The sequence below is a fragment of the Ambystoma mexicanum genome, chromosome 4q, assembly GCF_040938575.1.
Source record: "Ambystoma mexicanum isolate Mex_15411 chromosome 4q, UKY_AmexF1_1, whole genome shotgun sequence".
Classification (NCBI taxonomy): Eukaryota; Metazoa; Chordata; class Amphibia; order Caudata; family Ambystomatidae; genus Ambystoma; species Ambystoma mexicanum.
In genome coordinates, this window is record NC_090928.1 from 533,732,879 (window position 1) to 533,751,595 (window position 18,717).

At 47.0% G+C, this 18,717-nt stretch overlaps 1 protein-coding gene across 2 annotated transcripts in view; it reads left to right on the forward strand.

Annotated features, from left to right (window-relative positions):
* The window catches only part of ARFGEF3 (ARFGEF family member 3), a 1,236,769-nt gene that overhangs the window by 728,930 nt on the left and 489,122 nt on the right, over window positions 1-18,717 (forward strand). For both annotated transcript variants that reach the window (XM_069608078.1, XM_069608079.1), the window contains exon 18: window positions 508-658. In XM_069608078.1, coding sequence (XP_069464179.1) covers window positions 508-658 — 151 coding nt within the window. The remainder of the gene's footprint in view (window positions 1-507; window positions 659-18,717) is intronic.

The window sequence follows — 18,717 nt, forward strand, 5'->3', positions numbered from 1 at the left end:
TATTATTAAATTATTATTTCCCTGCAAATGCCTGTGCACATGCCGCCTCGGTTTAGAGCCGTGACAGACTCCCTCCCTTGGGTGAGCATATGCAAAGTGCGTCTTGCCTGCAGTGGGAGAACAAGATGTGCTGAGCACGAGCAGGGCGATTTGGTATTTTGTTTTCACAGGCTCTTGGAGGTTGTTGAATGAGGTCCTGATGCCTCAGGTTGTGGGGAGTCTTGGGTTTTTCTAGCAAACAGTTATTTCTCTTAAATCAAGCAATGTATGCTGGAGTGATGCTGGTGAAACTGATCTGATGGTAGAACACTGCATGTGCAAAAAAACAGAAATGGCTAAATCTCCACCAATCATAGACAAATGGTGTGAGATGAGGTAGAGCTATGGTTGCAAAATTGTAGCATACTCCACTGGCAACCACGTCTGTACATTCTGCAATGTCTTCGATAGCATATACTTCTTTGAGAGGACAGTATTTAAGGAATTATTATTTCCATATTATTTCAGTGAAACATAAAGTAGAACAAAAGCTGGAGCAGATGGGGAAGACTCCGGGTGTGCGGCTTCACACGGCACATGTCCTGTGCATGGACGCCATCCTGAATGTGGGCCTTGAGATGGGGAGTCACAACCAGGACTGCTGGCCTCATGTTTTCAGGTACAAGAGTTCGACTGGATTATATGTCGGCCTATGTGCGGTGCACAATTGCATATTTATTGAGTAATGTGAAAAGGGCAATGGGGATGTCTTGCCATATGCATTTTGCTGCTGTTGGAATCATCATTTTGTCAAATTAAGTATTTTTTGGAAAGAGGACTCTTATTTAGAATAGTTTATGTATTATTTAAGGTAATACAATTTGCCTCCTGTGGAAGAATTGTGAGTGCATTCTTCCTGATGCGTGGAGCTGCTGAACAATGAGTGTGTAGTGGAAATAAGCTTCTCTGGATAGATTAAGAAAGTTCACCTTACCTTGCTGACCCCTCCTGTTATGGAGTGGCCTGTCGGCTGCAGGGATTTAAGAATGGCATCTTTGGATGTATTCAACTATGAATTTGTCATATCCTGAAAAGGATATCTCAATCTAGATTCAATTCCTGAGCTATAGAGGGAGTAAAAGTGTAAATCATAATTCTGTAACATGTGGACACTATGCTGGCTTCCTATAAAACTCACAATCACCTTAGTTATCTGCTTGGTGAAGCATGGTTTACGTTTCTTATTGACTGGCATAACGATATCCACTGTGCCTATGTTACCATTTGCAATAAGGATATTAGAATTTGAATCCAGTTGTTACCTGATTGTCTACTTTGAGTGAACATAAGCTAGTTTCTTCCTTTTACTGTGGCTTAGTGGCCTTCCCTTTTAAGAAATTGATGGGGGAGGCAGAGGTTAAGAAAGGGATACAAATATTTATCAAGCACTTTATCTAACACCTGCCATGTTAATGTACACCTGCAGCTCTTAGTGGTGCCCACGTTCATGTGCACAGTGGCCCACTTAATCAGACCTCTTCTCTGCTTCAAATGGATATCTTCCTTCCCATTTGCTTGTGCCTGTTTTGGAGGCATGCAGGTGGGCAAAGACGCTGCAGCAGCGAGGTGCTTGAGTGCTGTGCAGGGGCTGTCCATCTGGCAGGGCACAAACAGCACATGTCCTATTCAAGGTGGCCAATGAGCCTTTTAAGAGCTTCATTCATGTTATGTGGTAATCCCAGCAGGTGCACTTGCTTTGGAGAAACCCAGCCCAGTGGGATGAGATGAAGGCTCTATAAAGAAGATAACAGCTTTAGGGTGGATATTAGGAGTTGGCAAGAGAGGCATGACGTGTGCAGCAGAGAAAGGGCTGTGGATGAAATCGGGAAACAGGTTGAAGGATTGTATTGGATGAAGGCTGGTTGAAAGGGATCACCAAGAAGGCAATTGGAAGGAGTTGAGAAGAGTGTGGTGGAGAGAGTATTAGTGAAAATGTTGTAAAGAGGCTAGTGGAAAGAGTACTAAGGAGGAGGTGGCAAGGAGTTGTGAGGAGGGTAGTGGAAGCAACATCTTAAGGGATATTTTCAAGAGCTGTGAGGCAGAAGTACCTTAAGGATCTGGGTAACGGTTGGCAAGATCCCGGGGGCTTTGACATCATACCAGAAACTAAATCTGGGGCAGCTCCACCTAGAGGGGAGTTTGTGCTTTTCACGCTGGTATAGCTAGGGCAGTAAATTCATTGGATCTTCCTGCAGCTGTGTCTAAAAACCGCAGCCTACTCTGTCAGACATTTTGGTGCAGGACTCTGGGGTATGCCTCTTCTGTTATGGATCTCTCTAAATAGTGGGCCATAAACATTGTTCAGCTCTGGAGACCTGATTACCCTGTTTATGTACCACATCTCTCAGAATTTTGAGGTTCAAGTATCAAGTGCTGGGTCTCTCTCCACTGTAGTCCCTACTCATCCTCCTGACAGGGAATTGAAATATGATTGATGCCTTTGGCAGATAGTTTGGAGTTGTGCACATATAATACTATGTGAGCCCTGGCAAAATCGAACCATATCTTAGGTTGTAAGAAGGGAGATGGGGAGCTCACCCGCTGTATATTGATGCAACTTTGCAACTGTTTTAATTGGTAAGGAGGCAGACAAGCACACTTAAAAAAACAGCCTTGACACAGTTACATTTCTTTGGTTTGAAAGCTGATGAGTCACTTGAGAAATGTAAAACCCGGAAAACAGACACATTCTTATCCTGCTCTATCACTCCCCCATCTGCGTTCTCTTCAAAGGATTTGCTCAGACCATTTTGTGAGCCAGACGAGAACCAGGATGCTCTCCATTTAGGACCAGTAAAAGTACCACATGTATTTTCTACCCTCTGAAGCAAGAGATCTGTGCATGGGAGGTTCAAATCTACTCTACCTTCCTCTGCCATTGCCTCAAAATCTTCCCTATGTCTACTTTATTGCATTCTTTGCCAGTGGGGGACGGCAATGAACAATTTTGCAGGATTCAGTGGAAATCACTACAGACAAGTGGGTGTTGCAGATTGTTTCCCTTGGCTAAAGCCTTGCATTTCTGAAGGACCCCTTCCACTCCAGGGTATTTGCCTCTTCCATAATAACCTCTCCTGCAGAGGAGCTGCTCAGCTTTTGTTGCTATAGGAGCACTTCCAGATGAGGAGGGCAAATGATGATATGCCAGGTACTTCTTTATCTGCTATATGGCTGAGATGGACCTCAGCCTGCTCTCTCTCTCTCTCTTGCAAGCAAACACATTACTTTGGAAAGAAAACCTTAAGATAATTGTCGCAATCAAGTCCTGAAAGTATTGGTGCAAGGGGACTGGTTGGTGTCCTTGAAGCTACCTGACATGTGTTTCCACATCCCAGTGCATCAGAAACATCATCAGTTCATGCACTTTATTATGGGTCAGGCCCAATGCCAGTTTACTGCTTTTACATTCATACTGGGTTCTGCACCAAGTATATTCACAAACGTGACAGCTGTTGTTATAATGCTCATCAAGAGAGAAGGGTGTCATGTCTTCCTTTATCTCAATTACTGGCTCTTGAAGACAAGATGGATAGATCTGATTTCAGGACATCTGGTAAAGATATGTGACAACCATCATTTGCTGGGTTTTTCACTGAACCTACGCAGATCTTCTCCAACTCTCTTCATCAGCCTTTGGTGAAACCTTTCCTTCCCATGGATACAGTGTTGAATGTTCGTCACTCCTCTGCTTCCAACCAGTGCCAGGACTTCCTGCAGTAAACATTTGCAGGATACTGGCTCTGAAGTCTTCCTATATTTTTCTAGCTCAGCAAACATTCATGAAAATAATGTAATCTCTTCATTTGTCGCTGTAAGGTTGATGGTTGGAATGTGGCAGTAAACTTCGGGCTACCCTGACAATGACATATCGGGTGTATCAACATCTGCGGTGGTGAAACTATCGGACCAATCTGCTGCAAGGAGATTTATTTTGCATGCCCTGTCCTCCGGTCGCCATAGTGATGGATTTGTCTGAGCAATGTATGTGCTCACCTGCAAGATCTCTTTGTGTACCTTCACGGATGTCAAAAAGATCAACTATCATGTCACCGTCAGGGTGTTCCAGGTCATCAGTTGGGCGCTGATGCCTTTCCCCTCTTTCATCAGATGTAGGTTTGTCCACATTCTAGCTCATAGCACCACCACCATCCATTACCTACATAATTAAAATGGTGTGTGGTCCTTCTTCCTATGCATGGAGGCCACGCAGGTGTACTTTCTTTTGACTTGGAGAACAGTGTGAACTTTTAAGTGTTTCACCTTGCAGACAGGAAGACTATTTTGGCAGACACCCTCAGAAAGTGAAATTAAGCATTGCATGGGAGAAGCTATATTAAGATGTAAACTTCTCTGTGTGGATTTGTCCTCAGACTTGTTAACATGAGTGTAAATGAAAATGGCAGCCTATTCTGCTGCTCTTAAGAATGTCCTCTCAATAGAGCATTTGGTGATGCCCAGATGGTGGACTCAATCATCCACCCAATCTGTGCGTTCCCTCACGTTCTGCTCATCAAAGTTGTGTTGGGGAGTGTGACAAATCAAGGGAATTTGTCCCTTCTCCCCAAAGGGGAGCCTCCCCCTTTGAGGCTAGGGAGGTGAACCCGCTTCGTGAGACCATCCCTGGGGGTCTAGGCAAGTGGGACCTCACTGGGAGAGACTCCTCTTTAGGGGACCCTGAGGAACTCCCTAAGCCATTTCCCAAAATGGCATACATGGGACAGTCAGATATGAAGAACACTATAGAATCCAGAGTTTTGACAGAAGACAAAACTGAAATATACATTTGCGGACAAGAAAGAGGCTCTTTCTCTTTAAGGAGAGACCACTATATAACTGAGACAAGTAGACTGAAGATGGAACACATGCAAGGAGAGGTGAAGTCCAGAGAGAGAGTGGAGAGCGTAAACTAGGGAAGCCCACTAATGGCGTGACACCTGTGAGAGGTGGAGCCGAGGAGAGGGTGCGAAGCCTGCGGCTTTCAGAAGTGGCCTGGATGCAAAAATGAAATGCTGGAGGCCCAGCGTTTACACACAGTGAGAAGCCAAGGAGACAGGAATCCAAATCCTGGTGGTGGTGTGACCAAGACCCTTTTGTGGTGGGCAAAGTGCTGTCCAATGACGCAGAGCCTGAGGAAACAACAAGACATCTACTTGCCTGCAGCCATACCTGATCCGGTAGGACTGAGGGCGGAACGCCGGCGGAGTTGAGAAGACAGAGAAGCGTAGCAAACAAAGAGAACCCGAGCCAGTTCAGGCCCCAGTGGTGTTTACCTGCAGAATCTAAGGTAACTGGGAGAACAGGAGACCCGGGCAGTCATCTGGGAACCGTTATGAAGCAGGAGAAACTCGTCCCAGTGACATTGAATTTAAAGTAGACAAAGTGGAGCTGTATTAATGTGAGAAAGACTATCCTAAATAAACCTGAAAGAGAGATCTCTACCACCGGAGCACAAATACCCGGGGAAGAGGGACAAATGGCCCATAAATCAAGAAATGAAGAGTGGAGAATATCAGGGAGAGAATTCGATGAATGAGAAGAAAAGTCAAGTGAACCACTTAAGGAAAAAGGTACCGTGAGGAACCTGAGGTCATCCTCCCATCTACTCCCCTTGAATCTTCCTCTCACATGGCCAGGGAAAGGCCATCGATTTTGGATCCTGACCCTGGAGGGTGGATATGCGAGAGAGGATCTTGGGGAGCAGGGAGAGGGTGTCTGCAGATGAGACATGGTACCCCCCTTTTCCATATGAGAATGAATCCTACCCCCCTTTCTTCATAGGGTTTTGTCATTCCATATCTCTTCCAAACAGACATTATGACCTTAAAGTGTATCCCTTTAAGACTAGGGCGAGGAAGAAGTGACTAGGAGTAATGCACACTTCTAGTCAGATTCACCACTTTAATAACTGAGATGAGGAAGATGTCTATAAAGGATCAGGCATGTCCTGTTAATTGGTGTAATGAGGTTCAGGCAAAATACCTGCACCTGCAGCCTATTGAGAGGCTACAGGTGCTTAAAAGCAGGCCCACACAGCAAAGCAGGGGAACCTGCCTGGAGAGAAGGGGGCAGACGTGTGGCGTGGAGCAGGCTAGAGCAGGACCGGCAGAGAGGACACTGTGGGCCTCATTACGACCCAGGCGGTAAGTTACCGCCTGGGTCGTACCCTTACCACCATGGTGTAAACTATGTTTACACCATGGTGGATGGCGGATTTACCGCCCCATTCCAAGGTGAGTGGGGCGGTAAATCCCCATTTCCCATTTACCCTTCCCCATTCCCATTTTTGCCCCATAGGGCATAATGGGAGTGGGGAAGGCGCTAATTACGCCACCGTAAATTACGGTGGCGTAATTAGCACCATGGTCCCTTAGCGCCATGGATTTTAACGCCTGCAGAAAGCAGGCGTTAAACTCACCATGGCGCAAAGGGACCTCGGAATCAGGCGTTAAGGGTCGGCACCGTTTACGGCGCCGTTAACCCCTTAACGCCTGACTCGTAATGAGGCCCTGTGTGTTCCCAGGGGAGGAAGGAGGTGCTGCGACCATAGCGGGTCATGCGAGCACCAAAACCCCAACACTTGCTGATGTTACATGTTCACAGCTGGAGCTGGGGAACACAGAGAACTCCTGGCTGCCATGGGATGCTGCCTGAGGGTTTTCGGAAAGCGAGCGCTGCTCGCTCTTACTCCTGTGCCTGACTGGGAGCGGAGAGCAACGTAGAAGAAGCCCGGTGAAGCAGAGCAGCTCCAGTGTTTACGAAAGAGAGACTATTCGTACCGGTGTGCTCTGGGGCGAATGATGTTTACGCATAAGCGAAAAGTGTACAATGAGACGGTTTGGAACCCGAATGAAGAAATAATGAATTGTGTATCCATTGCAAAGTGTTTTGGGAAATAACAATGAAGGAATAATGAATAATGGAAAAGGTGCCAAGTATTATGAGAAACACCATGGCAAATATTGAATACCGAACTAAAGAGAAGACATGGAAAGCATGTGAAACTGTAGCACAAGTGGAAAACAAATACATGCTATTGTAAGGAACTCATGGAGACCGCAAGTAAGACAGACACAAATGATCACAGTTTAAGGATGTTTATTTGAACAATGAAAGGTGTATGCAGGTTGGAAAAACGCCTACTCTAAAGCTAAATCTAAGATGGGAGCAAGCGTCAACCATCAAATGAAAATAAGGCAGTCCTAGTGGTGGTGTGTCAAACGAAAAGGCCTATACTAAGAAAACCTATTGCCAATTTCTTATGGGAATACAAATGGGTGTGGGATAGGTTTCAAGAAAGAAAGCGGTGCTCTCAAATAATAAGTCAGGAAGCAATAACCTGGGTCTGTCTTCCCCACATTTTGAGCACAGGGTAAGGTGGGGTTGGTGGAGCACAGTACAGTCTCTGGCTTCTCTTGCAAGAGACAACAATTCCAATGGCAGGTCTCAGGATCGTCGATGGCCTTGTCTCGTTTCCATAGAAAGTCTTTTGCCTTCGGGCTTGAGGTATTCAAACAACAAACAAAAAGTTCCATTAACCAAAATGAAAGTTCTTTAGGGTGATAACGATTCACGCCTTTTGGGTCCCAGTGTTCTGGGCTGACCCTTCTGCATTGTAATCCACAGTCCAGATAGGGTGATGGCTTCACCCCTGGATCCCCCTCTTCTGGGCAGACCCTTCGTACTTTGCATCTCTGTTCTTTCCTTATCAAACTTTGGGTGATAGCTTCAGTTCTTGGATCTCCCTCGTTCGGGCTCCGACCTCTCTCCTCTGCCAGTACTTGGGTGGTGACTTCACCCTTGGATCTCCCTCATTCGGCTCAGTCCTCTCTCGACTGTCAGTGTTTAGAGTATTAGTTCACCCCGGAACTCCCTTGTTCGAGCTCTGACCCTTCTCAGATCTCAGCCTCCCTTCTGCGGGATTTCTATGGCTTTCTCTTCTTCGTAGTGGGATTCAATTCCCTTAGTTTCTTAATGTCTTTTTACACAGTTCAGTGTACCTCCCTCTTGGGTTCACTTCAACTCTGTTTCTTCTTAATGCTTTATACTGGTTTCAAATGTTTGCGGGATTCATGTCCCTTTCCTTCATCCACAATGCAGGGTTCACTTCCCTTGCTTTTCACCAGTTTACGGATCAAAGTCTTTTGATTGTACTGGGCTTTTGCTAGGCCCTCATGTATGACCACTTTGAATTCCTTTGGCGGCCTTCCTATGGTCTTCTGGTTTCTGTAGTCCTATTCTAAAGGGGAGTAACCAGGGTTTCTCTAGTGAGCACCCACATGGTGCTAGTTTCCCTATTGAGCTGGTCTCCCTATAACAGCCTTTACAGTTCACTCACAGTTCAACAAAATATGTTCAAACTTGTCACGTTGCGGTTCTCACTCATCACAGCCCGGTTCTCATCGGTCCTCAATCGACTCACCAGCTGTGCTGAACCACTTGGCTTTTGGCATCTGTGGAGTCAAGGCCAATATCGCGGACATGGAGCCTCCTCTGCTCTGCCTTATCAACGTAGGCTGGTCCTGCATACTGTTGACATCTGCAGCATGACACTGGGGCTATTGTTCGCGGTCTTAGATTCTCCTTGATGAAGATTCCATGGGTCTGGAATGAATAGACCAGGATATAACAGAAGATGTTCCCATTTGGCTAAAATTATAAAGTGATTTAGGACACTATCAGTGCATCTTCAACTGATAGCTACAGCAGAACAAATCATTCAGTTTGACATATATATTATTTTTGTATCACCAGTCATACAAGACCTCAGTTGTGCCTATAATTGGTAGCACTAGTACAGAACTCCAGAAATGATATAAAGAAAAATATATATTTATTTGAAGAGATGAGCAAAAACATGGCCTATTATTGGCTTCATAGGTGTAGACCAAGGTCACTGCTCTCCTCACCAACGTCTCGCTTCCCGCCGCTTTTCTCCTTCTTTTGAACTGCTGTGCCTAATTAGGCTTTTCGTCGTGCTGTCTGCCGTATTCGCCTTTCTTGCCTCGCTCGTACTGTGCTCTCTGGCTCCACCTTTTATCCCTGTAGGGAAGGAACAGGGCCATCAGGTGTGAGTGGTTTAAGTCAATTGCCTGACTTTGCCTGACCCGTGTATTTGGACATGTCAAATAAACAGCTCGGGTGTTATTCCGTTGTCCTATGTGTTATCCAAATGTGTTTGTGTTGGAAAAGGGGGTGGGGGGCAGTGGTATAGAATGTCCTATGTGACCAGGGGGAAAAAGGTGTCAAAGGAAGGGGGATACCACGTCTCACCCATCGGTGTCCCACTCCCCGAAACCCCCCATCCAGGTGATCCTCCCTCATTGGTCCACCCCGAGGAACTGGATCCAACAGCGATGGCCATGTCCTGGCCACCTGAATGACAGATCCCTGGGGTTTAGCCAGGGAGACACCTTCAGGTTTCTCACACTATGCTGAAAGGAATGACATTTCTTGCAAGCACTATGAAACAAAGTGAAAGATGTTCTGAACATTTATGAACTCAATGAAAGGCACTTGGAAATGACAAGTTGTTGAACTCAGAGGGGCAAGTTGAATGCAAGTTGTGGCAAAGCCAAAAGATGATCAAGCTTTAAAACTGCCAGAGAGAGAAAGAAACCACAGCAGATGTTGAATGCTGAATGAGGCATGTAGGAAAAGGGATTCAATACATTCTGGAAACTTGTGGCTGGGGATATTACATACAGGCAAATTACAGTGCTGCATCACACCTGACACCTGGTGGAATCACCTTTTACCCTGTAGAAGAGCATGGAACTGTTATGGTGCAGAAGTCAGTGATTGCAGTCCCACTGGATAGGTGCTTCAGAATCCAACCCGAAGGAGGTGAACAGGGCAATCAGAGCTATGAAAGGTGGGAAAGCCCACCGGGCCAGATTGTATAAGCATTATGTACAAGGATGAGCCAGCAGTCTGGGGCCCTGTACTAACCAGAGTGTTCAATGCTGCTATTGAATTGTGCACAGTCCCATTGTCATGGCAAGAGGCTGTGATAATACCCATCTATGATTAAGTGGGAGGGCGATGACTGGAAACTACCGACCCATCTCCATCCTTGATGGGGCAAGGAACATTTTTGCAAACGTTATACTGGAGCATCTGCAAAGTTGGACAATCTCAGAAGGTAATTCTGAGCCGTTTGCAAGCCGACTTCTGAGAAGGCATGGGAACAGTGGAACAATGCTTCCGGCTGGACCTCCTGTGAAAAATTACACAACTGTCAGCAACACTAAACTATATGGCAACTTCGTGGACCTCAGTAATGCCTTTGATTCAGTCCCGCAGAATAAATTATGGTCAGCTCTAGTAGCATATAAAATACTGTCACCATTACTTAACCTGATACAAGCCTTATACAAGGATAGGAAGGCTGTTGTCCTTTGGAGCGTGGAAGGTGAATGCACCGAGCTATTTGCGGTTGAACTAGGCCTGAGATAGGGTTGCGTCCTGGCTCCACTACTTTTCTGCCTCTATATAAATATAAACAGACTTATCACAGAGATGGTGGCAAACAGCCTTGATGCACCAAGAATGGGCAATTCCCGTTACCCTGTGTTATTCTTTGTGCATGACGATGTACTGCCTGCAACAAGCCCCATGGAAATCAAACTTGCGATGAGCATCTTTGTAGAGAACTGTAAGAAACTATGCCTGAATATAAATACAGACAAAACCAAGCTGATGATCATAAGGAATAAATCATGAAGGAAAACCAACATGCATATTGAAGTCAATGTGGCAGAGTTGCAGCAAGCGTCGGCCTATGACTATCTGGACCTCCGATTTGCAGAGAATGGCCTCTGGTCAGAGCATGTGGTGAAAGCAAACTTGAAGCTGGAAACATACGGAGGCGGAATAAGGAATTTGTTCTCATTGCATGTTAGTGGCGCATGACCCTCTGCCTTGCAACTTTATAGGTTGCAAGCTGTCCAAGCAGCCTTGTATGAGGCTGAAATCTTGGAACATGGTAATGTAGCTGCTCTGAGAGTCTTGGAGAACAACTTCTTAAAATCTTTGCTGATAGTCTAAAGGAACCCCTAATGCTTTTCTTTAAAAAAAAAATGTTTTAATGAATTTTATTGATTTTCAACAAGTCAGACTTGATAAATGTTAGATTCACAGTACCAATCAGTGGTATCTCAAGGTCACAATCACTAGGCAGTAATGAAACGGTGAAACAAGTAAAACTTGTCTTTTAAATCCCTCCCTCCCATCCATTTCCCCCTTACTGCCTCCCCCCTCATCCTATCTAAAAAAAAAGAAAAAGAAAAAAACAGTCAGATCTTCACACAGTACCAGTTGCTATGAATACATTCCACTTTGTAGTTTGCAACTTCATTGTGTTACGAGGAACTGAAGGTTAACGGGCATTATGGGGCTGCTCCTTTAGCTTTGCCTGTTTACAATAATGGGTTTAATCGGTTGGTCTATGGATTCCCAATATGCTGTGTAGTATTATAAAAAAGGCAGCCATATCATGTCAATATTTCTGCGAGATTCGTGCACTGCGGCTGTAAGGCTCTCCATCTAATAATTGGCATACTCTTTGATGAGCCATTCTCTTTTTGTGGGGAGTGCGGCTGACTTCCATTTAATGGTCATGCACACACTAGCTGCTAGTAACAGATCACGTGGCATGTGCGACAATGACTCATATGAGTCTTCCTCATCCGACTCAACCCCAAACAAGACCAGCACTGGTGTGAGCACTCTAGATATCCCGTCTATTGCCTGGATCGAACCCAGAACTTCCTTCCAGAACATTTTCACCTCGTGGCAGTCCCACCATTGGTGCCAATAATCACAACGTTCGCTGAAGCCTCTCCAGCAGAAGGGAGATGTGCCCGGAAACATTTTGGACAGCCTCAGAGGAATATAGTGCAACCTTACCAGTAGGCGCGCATTGTGCATTTTATAATGTATAGACATGGAGGATGCCCACACCGCCTTGTATATTACCTTCCATACCTCTGGCTGGTTTGCTAATGCTAGCTACGCTTACCACTTATACTCCGAGGACGGGCGCTGAAGGTGGCCTCTGGTGATCAAAGATTTGTACATTCATGCAATGAGACCCTTCGTTGTTTGGGGGATGCTTCGTATTTGCTCTAACGGCGTCCGAGAACGTTTTATAGAGTCGCTCAACGGGCGTCGTTCAGGGCACTTCTTAACTGGAGGAATAACATGGGGGAAACCTCGACACCTTGTAGTTCACACTTTAACTCCTCTAGGGTCATAAATGAACCCTTTTTCCACAGCTGCCGGCACGAGCGAGCCCCGCCTCATACCAGGGTTGAAACCGCTGAACTTCGCTCAACAGGTCCCGAATGGGGGGAGACCAAATGCTGCTGAGGGGGGAGGGCCAAGATGTGACCCCCCTACATGGCTCGGGCTGGACGCCAGAGGGACCACAACCCTTTTAGGATGGGGTGCTCTTTAATTCTTTGCGTCATGGCCGATAACGGCAACCACAGTCATTCTCCCAACGTGACTGGTGCGAAAATATCATTTTCTATTGCAGCCCACTGTTTTTCGGGGTTTTCCCACAGGTGGTCTGGCAATAACCGGAGTTGTGATGCCCTATAATATTCTTCTAGGTCTGGGTATCCCATACCCCCCACTCTTTAGGCTGAATAAGTGTAGAATACTAGATCCTGGGCTTTTTATCGGCCCATAGGAACCTCAATAAGAGTGTGTTTTACCTCTGTCAAGAATGGTTCTGGGATGATTATTGGGAGGGATTGAAACAAAAATAAGAACCTCGGCAAGACGTTCATCTTTATGGTGGTGAAGCGTGATGCCCATGACATGGGTAATTTGGACCATCTATTGACATCTTTTTGGATGGTCTTCCGTAGGGGAACATAGTTGGCCTCAAGGAGGTCTGAGAGAGAGACCGTAATATTTACTCCCAAGTACCTGACGGAAGCCCCAGTTAGTCTTCCAGAGTTCCAATGGTTCGGCATTCCTTTTTAGGGGGACTGCTATGGAGGTTAGCTCGGAAGCCCGCGAGGGCACCGTACCGTGACAATTCTCGGAAGAAGGCAGGGATGGATTCTGATGGTTGGTTGAAGTACAGCAAAATATTGTCAGCAAACATGGCCAACTTGTATTCTTTGCCTCCTCAGGGAATGCCCTGAATCGTGAAATTAGATCGAATGGCTTGGGCAAAGGGTTCCACCACTAGGGCATAGATTAGGGGGGGAAGAGGACAGCCCTGCCTAGTGCCCCGTGTAAGATTAAAGAGATTTGAGGAGATACCATCAATGGAGACCTTGGCTTGGGCCGACTGGTAAAGAGCTTTAGCTCCTTGTATCCACATGGCTCCCAACCCTACCCATTTCAGGACTGCTCGTAAAAAGACCATTCTACGCGATCAAATGCCTTTTTGGCATCAACTAAAGGGTCGTCAATCAGCTTCTCGGAGAGTGGCCATGAAGTCTAGGGTCTTCCTGATGTTATCTGCTCCCTGCCTACCTCTCACATACCCTACTTGATCAGAATGGACTTGTTGAGGAAGGACTAGTGCTAGGCGGGCGGCAAGGATGCTGGAATAGATCTTAGCATCCACATTAATAAGGGAGATTGGGCGGTACGATGCATATTCTAAGGAATCTTTGCCTTCTTTAGGGATGACAATAATTATGGATTCGGTAAATGATTTGGGGGCCTGCCCTGATGCTAGAATCGAGTTAAAATGTTTTGCGAGAAAGGGGGATAGAGTACTGGAGTTTATTTTGTAGAAGGCTGGCGTGTATCCGTCTTACCCTGGTGACGAGCCCGCTTTAAGGGCGTAAATGGCTCCTTGCACTTCTATGCTGTTAATTGGAGCATTTAGCATGTCAAAGTGTTCCCCAGTGATTGGTGGGTGGGGGGGGGGTTGCTAAGTATTCCTCGATTGTTGAGGGATGCACTATAGTCCTCTTCTGTGTACAGCTTAGAGTAAAACCTTGAAAAGCGGTTGACAATTTCCTGAGGATTCGTGAGGGGGACACCTGATTGTCGTTAATTTTATATAGTGCTCTATCCACTCTCTGCCTTCTAAACCTGTTGGCTAACATCGCGTGGGCTTTGGCCCCCTTCTCGAAGAATTTTTGCTTGAGATATTTAAGTTGCATTAACGCTCTACCGTTCCATATGTCCCTTAGTTCTTCCCTCATACTTTTAATTTGGGTAACTATGTTCTCATTGAGGGGGGGTGTTCCCTCGGGGTTCGTTCCAGCCCAGCAATGTCTGCTCTTAGCTCTCCTTCCCCGAGTTGCCTGAGTCTTTTCTTGGCCGCCCCTTCTGATATTAAGATCCCCCTTATTGTGGCTTTTTCTGCTTCCCATACAGTGTTCAGCGACATTCTGTCCGTGTCATTTGTCTCAAAGAAACTTGTGATAGCCTCGGAGAGGGTCTCTTTGAACACTGGGTCCTTGCACAGAAAATCGTTGCACAGCCATCTGCGATCTGCCACCGGGAAGGGGCCCAAGTCTAGGTCCAGTGTGCATAAGTCATGGTCAGACCAGGCCATTACTTCAATGGATGTTTCTAGGATGTCGCTTTCGTTTTCAGCACCCAACAAGAGATAATCTATTCTCGAGAAAGTTTGGTGCGGGAGGATGGGGGGTTTTGTGCGGTAGGTATCAATTAGGTGGTGTTCTCTCAACTGGCAAAGGAACCTATTTCCTTGGAGGCTGCTATGCGGGTGGGTGTTTTGCTTTACCGGGTACCAATCACACTCCCGTTCCGCCGCTACATTGAAGTCCCCCCCACAGACCAGTGTACCTTCCCTCCAGTTTACCAGAAAATCAAACAGGGGTTCAAAAAAGTTGGACTGTCCCTGGTTGGGACCATAGGCTGAGCAGAGTGTAATGGTGCACGCTCTTAACTTGCCCTTAAGAGCTACATTTCTCTCTAGGGTGTCTCTATATACATGTTCTATATGGAGCCCCAAGGACTTTCTCAACAGGATGCCCACTCCACCCTTCTTCAGGGGGCCGGAAGCCCATGCCATCTCTCCGATCCCCCTTCCTACGATCTTTCTTTCTCCCCCACTAGTGTATTTTGACGCTTGTATAAACAGGACATCCAACTTAGATTGTTTGAACTGCCGCGCCAGCATTGACCTTTTTTGCGGTGAATTGAGGCCTTTGACGTTTAGGGAACCGAAGACTATGCCGTCATACCGGGCCATACCAAAAGATGAGTCGCAGTTGGAGCCCCATTGCCTTGTTAGTTGAACGGTGGCCGTCCCTTACCTTTGCAGAGAAGTGGTAGACCTGCTGCAATATTGCGGAATGTGTATGCGAGATCTTAATGTGGATCGGACCTGTTGTTTTGACTAGGTGAGTGGATCTTCCCTCCCCCCTCCACTTACCCCCTTATGAGATGCTGCCGGGAGCATTCTCTTCTGAAAAAGAAAAAAGAGACGCCCTAGATCAAGACGGGCCACCATGGCGGGACCCCTCTCCGGGCTTTAACTGGAGCAACAACATATGTGCAAAGAAGAAACAACATGCGTGTAAAACAGCATGCAGTGGTCACCCAGAAGGCTAGCTTGACCTCCGATTCATTTTGATAGTCAACAGTTGGCGGACTGCGCCAGAAATTTGAAGTGATAGCTCAAAAAAGGAATAGTTCTGCAAACCGCTGCATAGATTGAGAGAGCGATTTGTGATCTTCAGGGAGTATTCAATCGTTTGTATTTCCACTTCAATTGTGCTCTGCCTCGTCTTGGAGGCTTAGCGGCTGCCTCTCATCGTGGGCCCGTGGGCTCTCTTCAGCTGTCAGTGTCCGAACCTGCGGTCGGGCCTTGGAGGTGATGGAGGGCTTGCTTTTCCTCCTCCACTGAAGTTATCCTGAATTCCTCTCTGTTGAACTCAAACGTCAGGGAGAAGGGGTGGCCCCATCGGTACCTCACCCCCTTTTCCTGCAGCCAAACCGTGAGGGGACGGCATCCTCCTCTCTTTGCTAAAGTCATCGCTGAAAGATCTTGGTACAGTTTTACTTTTGAAACTCGAAATTCTATTGTATCTTTTTCTCTCGCTTTCTGCACAATGTCCTGTCTCTGTATGTAGTAGTGACATTTTACCAGGACTGAGCGGGGACCCCTTGGCGGTCCTCCTGCCCTATGCACTCTGTCTGTCGAACTCTAGCTTGGTGGGATTTGTATCACTGTAAAGGGTGAGAATTAAGGTTTTAACCTTGCTTTTCAAACCAGTAGGGGTTTCCCCATGTTCTTCCTCCAAGCCTACTATGCGAATGTTGGATTGTTGCACCCGATTTTCCAAATCATCGATCTTGGACTCCATGTCACGTTCTTTTTGTTCCAGATCCAAGAGTCGAGCCTCGTACTGCATGTTGGCAATGTCTCCTGACTGCTGGTTGTTTTTGACTGCTTCCAAACGATCTTCAACCTTCGCCATCTTTGTTTGTAGATTGGAGACAGTCTCTGTAAGGCTAGTTTTAATCGATTTGATTTCCCCTAGCAGGAGCCATATGTCCGATTTAGTTGCGCTGTTGCGGTCGTTGCCAGGGATGTCCGAAGAGCTCTGGACTTCATTTGGTTACATGTTTGTATCGGAACGGCTGAACTTCTGCAAAGTTGCTAGGGTGCACGGGTCCAGCTTTGTCTTTGGTGGAGTCAATTTACCCCCGCTGTTGCCTGGGTGGCCAAGAAATCGAAGGGGTTGCACCCCCTTTACTCTATGCAGCTGTACCTAATCTGCAGTAAGGGGCCGGGCACTTTGCAGTATCACTTCTTTGGTGACTTGCTGTATAGTGGGGTTTCGCTGGTGGCACAACTACCTCCTCTTTCCCCCCTTTCAGACTTGTTTCCAGTTGTCCCTGCACCTCCCTCTACTTCTCAGCAGGGCTCTGCTGAGCTGAATGCGTTGGTTGTGCTTCGGAATCCGCAGTATTGTGGGGGTAGTTCCTTGTTAGGTAGTAAGGCTGGCCTCCGTAAATTTGCAGGAATAGCGGTGGCAGACCTCGTTGTTTCCCGAGTCAGAGGTTTTTACAGGCTACTGATGTGGAGCTTGGGTGACAGCCCCCCGTAACTGGGCTGGCACTCGTGTTCTTTGTGTGAGTGTTCAAGGCGAGTCGTCCTCAGTTTTAGCGAGGAGCTAATATTTCCATAGCCTCGGGTTCAAGTCCAGGAAGCCTCCCCCAGCGGTTGCTGCTAACAATTATGTATGTGCGCAGTCCCTGTATTACTACATAGATGTCGCTACCGTGGGAATGTCTGCCTAGCGCCAGTGTTAAGACTGGCAGGGGGCCCGCTGGACTCCCACCCACTGTGTTGATGTGTTCAAAGGAGGGCGGGGGGGGCAGCTCCACTGTGGGTGCGCAGGCCAGTGGCCCTGTATATGGGAGATGGCGCAGCTTACCTCCCGTCAGGGAGGGGGGTGGGGCACTCCTCTGCCCGCTTGTTGCCGCAGTCGGGAGGATCTGCTCGGTCCCCACGGCGGGGCTGTGGTTTCGGCTTAACCGCGGTCTACTTCCAAGAGGGGGCGGGGGGCGCACTTCGCTGCTCGTGTCCGATCACCATCGCTGGGCCATCCGCCCCAGCAAACACTCCTGCGACCGGCGCTGTCGTTAATGGATGAAGAGTGGAGGGCTGATGCCGGACTCGGGCACCTCTTGTTCTCGCTTTGCTCAGCCTTGGAGAGCCAAGCACACCATTTGCTCCCTCGTGACCTTTGGTTTGCAAACGCCACTTCGGCTGCACAGTTCTCCTTAATGAGGGGCTTGTCCGCCTCTCACTGATCTGTAGTCGCCACTGTGGCCACCATTTTTCTTCCGCTTTCTCCTCCTTCAGCCGCCTGTACAGTACAGCGATGCGGATTTCGTCGCTTTGGCCGTACGGGATCTGATGTGCTGCTGCTCGATCAGTTTCTGGTGCTGCTTAATGCCCTGTTAGGTGAGATGTCTTCCTTGCTCTGCTTAAATCAGCGGCATGTTTCTGGCCCGGAGAGGGAGACGATGGGTTATGCGACCATCACGTCTGCGCCCCCTCGTGGTCTCCATCCCCCTAATGCTATTTTACATCTGGAATGTGACCGCTGACCCATTGAAGAATATATAATAATAAAGCCATTGTTTTTTTGGGTGCATCTTTGGATTTCTCCTATTCCAAAGGACTATCGGTTAATGCTAACCGAGTTTATATAATTGGAACGTAGCGTTGTGACTGCATGACTCAGACATGTCAAGTTCTGGCTATGTAGACTTGGCTTATCTGACCCCTGGGAACGGGCATTTTCTCTGACTAAGGATGTTTGGCGCTGATTAAGGAAGCAGGTGCAAATGAGAGAAGGAAGTCTATGGTAACATCGTGTTTCAAACACTCATGTGGCTATCAATTCCTGGACTGTAAGGAGAATTTTGGCATTGAACTATACCCTGATATAGTCCAACCACCATGTGCATGCTCCCTTTTTTAGAACATGAGAGCAGGTACTTTAAAAACATCTGTATATACAAAGAATTGGTCCTTGTTTCATGTGTGGGGCTCCACAGGAGTCCATTCTACATTTTTTATTGTTATGCCCCAAGTTTGCTGTATTACGCTCATTGTATCTACTACCTATATTTACACAGCATAATATCTGTAGGGTAGTGGATGCTTTTTACTTTTGTACTAAAAGTAGTAATCTTCTTGCAATTCAGAATGTG